This window comes from Cherax quadricarinatus, unplaced genomic scaffold (genome assembly GCF_038502225.1).
Source record: "Cherax quadricarinatus isolate ZL_2023a unplaced genomic scaffold, ASM3850222v1 Contig1453, whole genome shotgun sequence".
Taxonomy (NCBI): Eukaryota; Metazoa; Arthropoda; class Malacostraca; order Decapoda; family Parastacidae; genus Cherax; species Cherax quadricarinatus.
In genome coordinates this window covers 24,089-38,422 of record NW_027196479.1, presented here as the reverse complement: position 1 = coordinate 38,422, position 14,334 = coordinate 24,089, and the positions used below count along the sequence as shown (strand labels likewise).

Genomic DNA, 14,334 nt, shown 5'->3' with positions numbered 1-14,334 from the left:
AAATGTTGTAGCATACGAATATGAATGTCGTCGGGCCCAGCTGCCAATGACCGGCAAGCTGAGTGTGTTGCATCCAGTTCTTGAAGTGTAAAAGGCACATTATACTGTTCTTCTCTGAGAGAAGAAAAGTCCAAGTGTGCTAACTCTCTGACAGACTTTGAGGAAAGAAACGAGGGGCATAGATGGAGCCCCTGAGAAATACAGACCAGATGATTGCCAATTTCATTGGCAACATCTAGTGGGTTTGCTATATCAACACCGGCAACCCGCAGAACAGGAGCCAAGTCAGGAGAATATTTACCACTCAGTTTTCGTACTTTTTTCCAGACTGTACTCATAGAGGAAGACAAGGTGATGGTGGAGACATAATATCACCAGCAAGTGCATTTAGCGTCACGGATGACACAGCGAGCGATCGAACGCTTCTGCTTAAAATCAAGAAGTCTCTCCGTGGTTCTATTGTACCGGTACCTGCCCCATGCAGCGTGTTTCAAACGTACTGCACGAGCACAAGCAGGAGACCACCAAGGCACGCATTTCTGAGAATGCCTGCCCGAAGTTTGGGGTATAGAATGAGAAGCTGCGGTTAAAATGGAGGACAAGAAGAGGTGTAAAAGCTCATCAATAGAGGACGAAGAAGGAACCTCACTAAAAACAGTTAGTTGTGAGTAAAGGTTCCAATTTGCCTGATCAAATTGCCAGCGTGGGATACGAGGAGGTGGTGAATATGAAGGGGAAGTAAGAATGATTGGAAAATGATCACTGTCATGTAAATCCAGGAGAACAGACCAGGTGAAGTCTAATGCGGTGGAGGAAGAGCAGACTGAGAGATCGATGCAAGAGAGAGTGTGAGTCTGAGGACCAAAATGGGTGTGAGTACCTATATTTAAAACATGGAGGGGGTCGGTAGCAAGAAAAGGCTCTAACTGAATGCCATGGGAATCACAGTGAGACCCCCAGAGGAAATGATGGGCACTAAAATCGCCAAGTAACAGAAGCGGTGGCGGTAATGACGAAACAAGAAAGGCAATATCCGGAATAGATAATGCCCAAGAAGGAGAGAGATATAAAGAACAGAGCGTATACCACCTATGCAAGTGGATATGGGCTGCTGTGTAATGCAGCGAAGTATGAACAAATAGCCGAGTATGGAATATCAGTGCGTAGAAACAGGGCACTTTCATTAAAGGTCCCATCAGGAAAAGGATGTGAAGAATACAATAAATTATAGCCTGAGATGGGATAGATAACAGCAGAGTGTAATTTTGGTTCCTGTAAGACAAACACCAACAGAGGAAAAAAGGGAGAGTAACATCTGAAGCTCACCCTGATTACCCGAGGCAGCGTATATTCCACTGTAAATAGGCCATGATTGGCAACGATAGATACCTGAAATCCACAGGTAAGGGTTCCTACGGACTAGAAGGGTTAGAAAAGTCCACATGTGGAGGCAGCCTTAACATTCAAGCAGTGAAGGAACGGTGTGCTGCAAAGAAAGGAGTTACGCAGATGGAGGAGAAGAGAGAGAAGGAACAGAGGGTGGATCAGTGTCCATTGATGGTTTGGTCTCTGCAATATATTCAGAGATTGCTTCAAGTGTTTTGGAATTCAGAGACGTCATATGGGAGACAATATTGGAGATGGTATGGGGAGGATGAGTAAAGATTGGAACTGTAATGGACTGTACCAAGGTAGGGGAGGGGGGCGAAAGGGTGGAGGGAACTGGAGAAGAAGCATGGAAGAGGACAGAAGAGGCAGAAACCTGGGAGGTGGCAGAAGAGGAAGAAACTTGGGAGGGAACAGGGGAGGAAGGTACAGTACGAGGAGGAGGGTGGACGTCTACACTTGTAACAGAGCCAGTGAGAGGGGAAGAACCAGGTACAGAGACAGGGAAGGTAAAATGAGGAGGTGGAAGAAGGGAAGGAGGGGTTAAAGGACCTCCTTTTGACTTCTGAGAAGTAGAGGGACGATTGGGAGGAGGTGTCATACGAGATCTCGTCGATACCGAGGCTTGTGAGGGAGAACACGAAGAAGCGAGAACAGAATTGAAGCATTGAAGAAGGGATGTCTGAGCCCAGGACAGCAAAAGAATTAGATACAGGAGTGACTATGGGAGAGGTAACCACAGAGGAGGCTGCAGAAGATGGGACCCCAGAAGTGGGGGGACGTTTTGAAACATGGGAATAAGAAACACGAGGTAGTCTCCCTTGGAGGCGTAGATGAGAAACTACCATGGCATAAGGGAGACATTCTGCCTCTTTGAGGTAAGAGATTTCCCGCTTATTTAAGTAGACTTGGCAATGGCGAGAGTACGAAGGGTGAGCCTCATGACAATTAAGGCAAGAGGGAGGTCGATTGCAAGACATATTAGAATGGTCATCAGCACCAGAGACTGGTCACTATAATCTGCAATATTTCACTGGATGGCCAAATTGCCAGCAATTTCTACACTGTCACGGTGTAGGAATCACCTTTCAAACTTGTAACCGATGTCCTGCTACATAAACTGAGGATGGGAGTTCATGGCTGTCAAAAGTTAAATGAGCCACATTGCTAGGGTATCGTCTCCTCCCGCGGGCAGGAAGAACGTAAGTGTCTACCTTGAGGACTGGGAGATTTTGGAGATCCAGCTGTTCAAGAATGTCATTGCCACATGTCTGGAAATTTTGTTGAACTATGGTATGGGTTAGAATGACGGTACCACTACAAGAATTGAGGAAATGATGTTTTTCAATAGTGACAGGAACAGTATCGATATGGGAAAGAAGAGAAAGATCATGAGCTTGGGTAGCATTCTGTACAGTGATGATGCACGTACCACTCTTAAGAGCATGAAAAGAAATATCTTAACCAACATGGCATAGGAGTGCCTTGCCAATACTATGGTCAGAAAGATAGGCAATGGAGGAAGTCGGTCGTAAAGTGAAGAATTTAGTCCATTGTGCATTCTGAAACTGAGCATGGAAAGGGAGTGCAGGACGTGTCAATCTTTTCTGAGAAGAACGGGAAGGAGGAGAAGTATCATCAGCAGGTAACTGTCATTGGCGTTTAGGAGTAGGACCAGAGTTGGTCCGATGTGGAACGGGCCAGCAATTCGAAAATTGCCACACCGTAGAGGGAGAGGCCGGAAGCATAGTCAAAGGAGAGTGGAGGTCAGATAAATCGAAGGAGTCAGTCGAGACCTCAGTACCTGAAGCGGGTGAGGAAACAGCAACGACAAGAGGTACAGAGGCATTAGGAGTGTCTGAAGAGTGGTCCAAAGATGAGGCGGGGTCAGAACGGGGTGTGGTATCAAGAAGGTGCCCGGGGGCAGCAGGTTCATGGACTAGGGCTTCCATGGTTAGGTTACTTCTTTCTTTTTGTTTTTAAGAAAAAAAAAGAAAATAAAAATAAAAAAAAAAGAATAAAAAAGGGGGGGGACTGGGGAGGAGTGAGAGGGCCAGAAATCTCTCTCCGCGCCCAAGAGGACCTCAGCACCGAAGTAGTGCAGATGCAGCATGGAACCCATGCCATACCCTACCCATCATGCCAGTAAACCAGCAATCTGGGATAGCAACCTCACATCTGCCGAGCTACCTCGGTGGACAAATGAGAGGGCGGCCAGATATCCACCACAAAGCATACCTCCTTTGCCCACCACCCCCGGAATCTGAAAGGCAGCCTCCAGAGATATACCCATCACCCGAAAGATACCCAAAGCCACTCCCCGGGAGACCAGAGAGGGATTGGGACATCCCCAGGCGATCCAGATTCCAAGGCAAACTACACCACCGCCAAAGACTTCAACAGAATGGGATGGACCCCAGTACCCTTTCCCCTACCCAGGAACTAGTGTGCCTGTGGAGAAAAAAATAGGAAGGGTAATAGGGAGGGGTGGGGAAAAGAAAAATAGAGAATGGGATAAGGGAGGGGGGATTGGGGGGTAATTAGGTTCAGTCTGAGGAAGAAGACCAACAGGTCTAATTACTCAGACCAAGAGCCTATTCACCATGCCAAGGAGCCCCCCTTGAAGAGGACTGTCTAGGAAGATTCCTAGGAATTTTTCCTGTGCAAGTCTTGTGATGGGTGAGCAATTTAGTGTTATGTTAAGTGGAACATTTGCAGCTCTGGTTCCAAACTGAATGAAATAGGTTTTGTCAGAATTAAGGGTAAGTTTATTCTTCATCATCATCCAGATAGATATTTTCTGCAATTCAGCAATGACAGTTTTGGCAAGTATGGCTGGGTTTGGGTGTGAGAAGATGTATGTAGTGTTATCTGAAAATAATATGGGTTTCAGTAGTTGTGATGAATACAGTAAGTCATTGATATAGATGAGAAATAGGAGTGGTCCTAGGACACTTCCCAGTGGGACTCCTACTGTGATTGGTTGAGTGGAAGAGTTTGCACCATTTCCTTACACATATTGGCTTCTGTTACTAGGTAATGACTTTAGGTAGTTAAAGGAATGGACTCTTATACCATAGTGTGTTAATTTACTGTACAGCAATTCATGGTCAACTGCATCAAAAGCTTTACATAAGTCAATGAAAATTCCCAGTGGGACTTCTTTCTTCTTGAGAGTGGCATATATTAGCTCCAGCATATGTATAATAGCATTGTTTGTGCTTTTATTATTCCTGAATCCAAACTGGCAGGGGTTTAGTATGTTGTATGAGATGAGGTAGGAATAGATCCATCTATGAATTCATTTTTCAAAGATTTTAGAGAGTAGTGGTAAGTTAGAAATTGGTCTATAGTTATTCAAGTCGGCTTGATCACCTCCTTTGTGGATCAGGGTAACCCTCACTATTTTGAGAACTGCTGGGAAGGTGGAGGATTCAATGGATTTGTTAGTGTTGCAGTAATTGGTGACAGTACTTTCAAAGCTTTCTTGTACATAAAAGTAGGCAAGTTGTTTATGTCTCCTGCCTTGTTCCTAACCCTTTCAGGGTCCAAGGCCAAAATCTGAAGGGGTGCCCCAGTGTCAAAGAAATTTTGAAAAAACAAATTTTCTTACAGAATTAAAGATAATATTTTTGTGAAGGTAATAAAACAAAACAAAAATTTTCTGATCAGTACTTACAGAGATACAGCGGCGGGAAGTTGACCCAAAATGACTGGGTGGCGGCAACATCAGCGACTTCCGCAAAAATTGCATTTTTTTTATATTACCTTTTCTATACTCTTTTCTTTTCTAATTTTTTTCTTTTTCTAGTAACATTTGTGGCCTGTGAGCCCAATATAATGTATATTGTATAAGTATACACTCATTGTATTCAACACAATAACTGAACTAATTTATCATTATATTGCTTACAAAACTGGTTTACAAGTTTATTGTAAACAAAATGATGAAAATATTAGTGCAGATATTGAGTTGAATACAACGGTACCATATAGTACCATATGGTATAATGGTGCCATAGGGTGCAATGGTACCATATAGTACAATTGTACCATATGGTACAATGGTACCATATGGTAGAATATGGTACAATGGCACCATTTGGTACAATGGTACCATATGATACAGTGGTACCATATGGTGCAATGGTACCTTACGGTACCATATGGTACATTGTACTATAGAGTACAATGATATCATATGGTTCATTGTACCATATGGTACTATATGGTACTGTTGTATTCGAGACAATGAACACACTTATATTTTCATCATTATGTTTACAATAATTGTTTACAACAAAAATATACAAAAATGTTGTATATTAATATGTTCTATTATATATTTACAAATGTACAGGAACTCGACATGTTTCTTGAGGTGAATGACAAAGCTGTGGCTCGGAAACTGCTGAGTCAGCAGCTAGCTTGCGTCGCCACTCACTCAGTCTTGGCTGGTGTCTCTTGCCACCAACACCTATTGACCATATGGTACACAGTATCATGTAATTGTATTTCTGTACACCTGAATAAACTTACTCAAGTGCATGTGGCACAGTAAGTAAATTTATTTACGTATACACAAATAAAATTACGTAGAATATATGTAGCAGCATATGTTTGGAGAACCTAGGATAACCCAAAAAAGTCAGACTTATTTGCATTAGGGTCCCTGTACCCTGTACCATATGGTATAATGTACCATATGATACAATGTACCATATGGTACAATGTACCATATGGCACATTGTACCATATAATACCAATGTATGACATGGCACCGATGTACCATATGGTACAATGGTACCATTAGGTTCAAAATCATAGAATTCCTCTTCAGCTCCACTTCCATCAGTCTTATAACTGTAAGTTGTGAAGAGGAGAGTCAGAATTCGCTGGGAGAGTGAGTGGGGAGTGAGAGCTTCCTTGTCACCAGGCATGACGAACAAAGCTACTTTGGCGGCGTTCCCACAATGCCATGCAGGCGTCCAGATTTTTTCTATAGTGTGCACACCAACCACCTTGACCCATTCTCTCAGATGTAGGCCTACCAGCCTTCTCGCACTAAATTTGATGCCGCTAGAATTTTTGGCATAGATCTACGGTTTGGACCCTCTACATAAAGCCGTAGATCTATGGCATGGACCCTGAAAGGGTTAAGGGTGTTGATGATGAGCGCGACCTCTGTTGAGTTGGTTGGAGTTGAGATAGCTTTAAGTGTTTCATATTTCAAAGACGGTGTATGGGAGAAAACATTGGAGATGGAAGGAGAAGGGCGAGTAAAGATTGGGAGAGCAATGGACTGTACCAAAGTAGGGGGGGACGAAAAGGCGGAGGGAAATAAAGAAGTGTGGGAGAGAACAGAAGAGGCAGAAACCTAAGAGGGGGCAGAAGAGGAAGAAACTTGGGAGGGGACAGGGGAGGAAGGCACAGTTCCTTTCATATGCATTCACTCAGTGCCATTTCTTCTAAAACTGTTGTTACATGAGAATGGGAGTGTTCTTCTTTATTTATTCTACTGTATTAACATAGAGACGATGCGTACACAATGTAACTTGTACACAAACCAGATGTGTTCACCTGGTTTATTTATTAAACTCGCATATACCTGGATTGTTTACTAAACTTGCATATACCTGGACTGCTTACATAACTCCGTGCCTGTCCTCTCTCATGTACTTATTCTCTCTCTCTCTCTCTCATTTATTCATTGTATCTTGTTTACTCACCTCTAATTCTACATTAAGACTACAAATATTTTAAGGTAAGTAATGAGTGAACTGTATATGCATTTTATTGGTCAGGGATGCTTAAATGTTAAAGAACATTCCTTGTGGGCAAAGCCTGGTATGGTAGCCTGGCTGGCTACCATACATACCACACTTCATTTCTTACAATAAATACTACTCATCTCACGCTAGATTAAGACCACAGACTACAAATATTTCAAGGTAAGCAATGAGTGCACTATATGTGTATGTTAAGTTTTTTTTTGTTTTTTTAATGCCTAGTTCTATTACTAACTTAATATATGTTAGTATTTACATGCATTTGTAAGTGAGAAAAAAAAAGGGTGTTCCACTTTATGGTGATTTCCACTTTAACCCTTTCAGGGTCGCCAGGCCCTCTCCCAGACTTGTTCTCAGGGTCAAAAAATTTTCAAAAAAAAAAAAAAAAAAAAAAAAATCTTATGAAAATATAGAGAATCTTTTCCCAATCATAATGACACCAAAAGTATGAAATTTGATGGAAAACTTATGGAATTATGCTCTCGTGAATTTAGCAGTCTCGATGATGTTTACGCATCGGCGATTTTGCCCACTTTGAGCCCTATTTTCGGCCAATTCCAGTGTACTAGTCGACAAAAATCATACGTATTTTGCTAGAACTCCATTTTTTCTATCAAATGATTACAAGAAACCACCCATTTACCGATTTCAACCATTTAATAAAGTGGTCAGAATTTAGCAATTTTGCCAATTTCACACAAATTTCAAGATACCAATTTCCAAATAGGGTCCAGAATAAACAAGAAAGACATTCCTGGCACTAAAATAACATTTCCTCTGTTCATTATTCACGTCCCCACACCCTTCTTACATTCTTTTGCTTTCCACTTTGAATTTTTTTTCACACAAAAAATAGATTTACTGTTATGCAGACTACTGCATTAGTGTAGAAATGGTATAAATAATATTGGTGCACTTGTGAAAGAATATTAGACTTACCAGTTGACGTGTATTGGACACGTAGCATGATTTGTATACTTTTGAACTTTGGTAAAAATCGAACATTTCTGCTACTTTGAGCTCAATTTCAAGGTACTTTTCATTGTAAAACCAGTCAAAAATCATCTCAATTTCTGTAATATGTCTTCCATTCTATAAAATGAGACCAGGAAAACTAGTATACAACAATAAATACCATACAAAAATACAGTGCAAAGTCGCTGTTTTAATCCAAAAACACGGTCTAAGTTTTTTTTTCTCATTATGCGCTGTATGCTGCAGGATTTTTTTATACTGCGCACATTGACCAAATAGACCCATTCTTTCATATGAAGGCCTACCAGCTTTCTCTCACTAGATTTGAGGGCGCTAGAATTTAGCGGTACTAGTACCTCCGAAACCCTGAAAGGGTTAAGGCAGTAGCCTGGAACCAAACCTGCCATATAACCACAGCCTAACTATACATCTTCCATTCTATCAAATGAGACCAAGAAAATGAGAATACAATCATCAATACCATACGAAAATACACCTTAAACTCACTGTTTTAAACCAATAAATTTAGTTTTTTACTTCTCATTATGCACTGCATTCTGTAGGATTTTGTTTATACTGTGTACACTGACCACTCAGACCCATTCTCTCATCGGTAGATCAACCAGCTTTCCCCCACCAGATCTTAAGGTGCTAGAACTTTGGCATAGTATTACGGGATCGACACTGTTTTGCAAGTCATAATACTATGGGACCGACAGTGAAAGGATTAATATCAGTGTTGGTAGAGGAAGAAATATTAGCACAGAACATATGACACCTACACTGGCAAAGCTTTCTCTTTAGTACGACTTCTAATGTGACTTTCTAAATGAAATCATTTAGAAAAAATCATTCTGAGCACTGATATGGCTTCTCTCCAGTATGAGATCTCAAGTGTCTCTTTAAATCTTGTTTCCTAGAAAAGCCTTTCAGACATTCTGAACACTGATATGGTTTCTCCCCAGTATGAGTTCTCAAGTGACTTACTAAGGCTGATTTTTCAGAAAAATCTTTCAGACATTCTGAACAATGATATGGCTTCTCTCCAGTATGAGATCTCAAGTGTTTCTTTAAATTTTGTTTACTAGAAAAGCCTTTCAGACATTCTGAACACTGATATGGCTTCTCCCCAGTATGAGTTCTCATGTGACTTACTAAGTATGATTTTTCAGAAAAGTCTTTCAGACATTCTGAACACTGATATGGCTTCTCCCCAGTATGAATTCTCATGTGGCTTACTAATCTTGATTGTTCAGAAAAATCTTTCAGACATTCTGAACACTGATGTAGCTTCTCCCCAGTATGAGTTCTCATGTGACTTACTAAGTTTGATTTTTGAGAAAAGTCTTTCAGACATTCTGAACACTGATGTAGCTTCTCCCCAGTATGAGTTCTCATGTGACTTACTAATCTTGATTTTTCAGAAAAGTCTTTCAGACATTCTGAACACTGATATGGCTTCTCCCCAGTATGAGTTCTCATGTGACGTACTAAGTTTGATTTTTGAGAAAAATCTTTCAGACATTCTGAACACTGATGTAGCTTCTCCCCAGTATGGGTTCTCATGTGACTTACTAAGTTTGATATTTCAGAAAAGTCTTTCAGACATTCTGAACACTGATATGGCTTCTCCCCAGTATGAGTTCTCATGTGACTTACTAAGCTTGTTTTTTGAGAAAAATCTTTCAGACATTCTGAACAATGATATGGCTTCTCCCCAGTATGAGTTCTCATGTGACTTACTAAGTATGATTTTTTAGAAAAGTCTTTCAGACATTCTGAACACTGATATGGCTTCTCCTCAGTATGAATTCTCATGTGGCTTACTAATCTTGATTGTTCAGAAAAATCTTTCAGACATTCTGAACACTGATGTAGCTTCTCCCCAGTATGAGTTCTCATGTGACTTACTAATCTTGATTTTTCAGAAAAATCTTTCAGACATTCTGAACAATGATATGGTTTCTCTCCAGTATGAGATTTAAAGTGATTCTTTAAATTCTGTTTATTAGAAAAGCCTTTCAGACATTCTGAACACTGATATGGCTTCTCCCCAGTATGAGTTCTCATGTGACGTACTAAGTTTGATTTTTGAGAAAAATCTTTCAGACATTCTGAACACTGATGTAGCTTCTCCCCAGTATGGGTTCTCATGTGACTTACTAAGTTTGATATTTCAGAAAAGTCTTTCAGACATTCTGAACACTGATATGGCTTCTCCCCAGTATGAGTTCTCATGTGACTTACTAAGCTTGATTTTTGAGAAAAATCTTTCAGACATTCTGAACACTGATATGGCTTCTCCCCAGTATGAGTTCTCATGTGACTTACTAAGCTTGATTTTTCAGAAAAATCTTTCAGACATTCTGAACACTGATATAGCTTCTCCCCAGTATGAGTTCTCATGTGTCTTTTTAAATGTCTCGAAGAAAAGTCTTTCAGACATTCTGAACACTGATATGGTTTCTCTCCAGTATGAGTTCTTATGTGGTTTACTACGCTTGATTTTTTAGAAAAGTCTTTCAGACATCCTGAACACTGATATGGCTTCTCTCCAGTATGAGTTCTCATGTGAATGACTAAATTATATTTTTCAGAAAACTCTTTTAGACACACTGCACACTGAAGTGTTGTTCTGCCTACGATAAACTTGGTCTGATATCCACACTGAAGATGTTGTGAAGATTGTTTTAGTGATGAGTGTGAATGTTGATATAATTGGTCTCCTACATGAACAACTGTACACTGTGTTGTCTCATCACACTGTTTTTCAGGTATTTTAGACATAGTGAACAATAAACTCTCATTTTTAAATTGTTTAACCAGGGGAAATTTGAGAATATTTTGTTAAAGAGAAAACTAATATTCTTGTATTATTCAACTATTTTAAGTATAGCAAGCACTAAACATGAAGGGGTAATAGTGTTTGAGGAATAGGAAGGATGATATTAGCAAATATTTAGATATTTATGATACATTAATGTAATGACACTTGTTGGCATTCAAAGTATTGTAGTACCAACACTGTTGTTACAGTGTTGTCACTGAATAAGCACCATATTAGTGTCTTCACTGTATTAAAACTAGTTATTGTCACTGTAATAAAACTAGTTATTGTCACTGTATTAACACTGTAATTAGTACTGTCATTGTATTAACACTGTGGTTACTGTTGTCACGATATATACATTACTGTATAGTCAGAACTTACACGAGTTCTCTGACATTGATGTTGGTACTACAAGTGCCACCTTCTTGTACCAGGATGACCTGCAGTACTGACACTACAAGTGCCACCTTCTTGTACCAGGATGATCTGCAGTATTGACACTACAAGTGCCACCTTCTTGTACCAGGATGACTTGCAGCACTGACACTACAAGTGCCACCTTCTTGTACCAGGATGACCTGCAGTATTGACACTACAAGTGCCACTTTCTTGTACCAGGATGACCTGCAGTATTGACACTACAAGTGCCCGCCTATGGTATCAAGGCAACCTGCAAAAGAAAATTGAAAATTTATGACCTTCTATTATAACCATTAAATTATAATTAATATTATTATAATTATCTTAAACCCACTAGCCATCTCTCACTGAGGTAATGTGACTCAATAAACAAGAAACACTTTCTCCATCACTGTCTTGCAAGAGTAGGACTGATATTACACTTTAAACGTCCATCCAACCTGTAAATATCCCCAATCATCCTTGAGAGTGCAGGCACTGTACTTCTCACTACCACTCATTCTTCAGAGTGCAGGCACTGTACTTCCCACCACCACTAATCCTTCAATGTGGAGGCACTGTACTTTCCACCACCACACATCCTTCAGAGTGCAGGCACTGTACTTCTCGCTGCCACTCATTCTTCAGAGTGCAGGCACTGTACTTCCTACCACCACTCATCCTTCAGAGTGCAGGCACTGTACTTCCCACCACCACCCATCATTCAGAGTGGAGGCACTGTACTTCCCACCACCACCAATCTTTCAGGGAGGAGGAAAGAGGGAGGACTTATTGTTTGGAAGGGAAATCCCCTTCCATAAAGACTTTAGGTAACAAGTCCTTATCTGGGGTTACTTCCCTTCTTTGTCTTTTAAGGCCACTAGGACCAGCTTGAGAGTCACTGAACCCTGGTCTCAGAAAATAACTGTAAAGAGTGCTCTGTTTCTGGCATCTCTTTAACCCTTTCAGGGTCCAAGGCCAAAATTGGAAGGGGTGCCCCAGTGTCCAAGAAATTTTGAAAAAAAAAAATTATTTTTTCTTACAGAATTAGAGAGTATATTTTTGTGAAGGTAATAAAACAAAACAAAAAATTCTGATCATTACTTACCGAGATACAGTGCCGAGAAGTTGACCCAAAATGACCGTGTGGCGGCAACATCGATGATTTCCACATACGCGCATTACTTTACTTCCGGTTTTTTAAAGTTTTTTTTCTAATTTTTTCTTTTCCTACTAACATTTGGGGCCTGAGAGACCAATACTGCACATAATGTATATATATATATATATATATATATATATATATATATATATATATATATATATATATATATATATATGTATGAGAGTATAGTTTTACCAACGCTCTTATATGGGTGTGAAGCGTGGGTGATGAATGTTGCAGCGAGGAGAAGGCTGGAGGCAGTGGAGATGTCATGTCTGAGGGCAATGTGTGGTGTGAATATAATGCAGAGAATTCGTAGTTTGGAAGTTAGGAGGAGGTGCGGGATTACCAAAACTGTTGTCCAGAGGGCTGAGGAAGGGTTGTTGAGGTGGTTCGGACATGTAGAGAGAATGGAGCGAAACAGAATAACTTCAAGAGTGTATCAGTCTGTAGTGGAAGGAAGGCGGGGTAGGGGTCGGCCTAGGAAGGGTTGGAGGGAGGGGGTAAAGGAGGTTTTGTGTGCGAGGGGCTTGGACTTCCAGCAGGCATGCGTGAGCGTGTTTGATAGGAGTGAATGGAGACAAATGGTTTTTAATACTTGACGTGCTGTTGGAGTGTGAGCAAAGTAACATTTATGAAGGGATTCAGGGAAACCGGCAGGCCGGATTTGAGTCCTGGAGATGGGAAGTACAGTGCCTGCACTCTGAAGGAGGGGTGTTAATGTTGCAGTTTAAAAACTGTAGTGTAAAGCACCCTTCTGGCAAGACAGTGATGGAGTGAATGATGGTGAAAGTTTTTCTTTTTCGGGCCACCCTGCCTTGGTGGGAATCGGCCAGTGTGATAATAAAAAAATAATAAAAAAAAAATATATATATATATATAAACTCACTGTATTGAACACAATAACTGCACTCAAGTTATTATCATAATATTCTTTACCACTTTTGTTTATTACAATAAACATGTGCAAATCTTGTATAATACTAATGTTCTATCATATATTTACATATGTACAATCACTGGACATGTTTTTAGAACTGCTGCAGCTTGTGGAACTCCTTGAAACAAGGCACCATGCACAGAGGCACCTTACATTCCTCGAACATAAACCGAGTGTCTTTGCATCTTTGTTGTCATCGTTTTGTTTGTGAACAGACAACACATCACTTCTGAGCAAATTTCTTCTTAGTTGCAGGAAGCTGTATTATGAAATGATCACCTTCCCTCCTCAAACGCTTGGGTATATCCTGAGGAGTTCGAAGATGGTTTTGTATAGCAGGTGTTGTTACCTGGTATTTCATTATAAGTTGTCTGACAACAGACAAACAAAATTCACTATACGGTGGTCTGTTACCAGTCTTCACTTGGTACTTGTGACTCTTACGAACACAATCAACAAAGCCAATCTGCATATCACATTTGTCAACCAAGTGCATGTTTTGTGTATAATCAATCACTGTCACTGGTTTTCGAATATGTTCATTAGTCATTCTATCAACTTCGCCACTCTCTTGCATTTCGTTACAGTGAATGGTTGTCAACAATATGACATCTCGTTTGTCATGCCACCATAATGCCATGATGTCATTGGCAGTAAACACCTGCACCTTATCACCATGAGTGTCTGCGTTGAACCTGGGCATATGTTTATTAGAACGCACTGTGCCACACACATCTGTCTTGTTTACTCACAAGAAATCACTGAGTAAAGGGCTTGTGTACCAGTTATCAGTATATAATGTATGCCTCTTACCAAGATAAGGTGCCATCATGCTTCTCACTACGTCACC

At 40.4% G+C, this 14,334-nt stretch overlaps 1 protein-coding gene across 1 annotated transcript; it reads right to left on the bottom strand.

Moving 5' to 3' along the window:
• Positions 1-2,064: 2,064 nt before the first annotated feature.
• On the bottom strand, positions 2,065-11,660 carry LOC138851660 (zinc finger protein 268-like). Its single transcript, XM_070081012.1, has one exon. The coding sequence runs from the start codon at positions 10,935-10,937 to the stop codon at positions 9,000-9,002; it is 1,938 nt and encodes a 645-aa protein (XP_069937113.1). The 5' UTR covers positions 10,938-11,660; the 3' UTR covers positions 2,065-8,999.
• Positions 11,661-14,334: the final 2,674 nt, after the last annotated feature.

Excerpts from the sequence above, each read along its gene's own strand:
- LOC138851660 (XM_070081012.1), bottom strand. The coding sequence starts at position 10,937 with ATGTCTAAAATACCTGAAAAACAGTGTGATGAGACAACACAGTGTACA.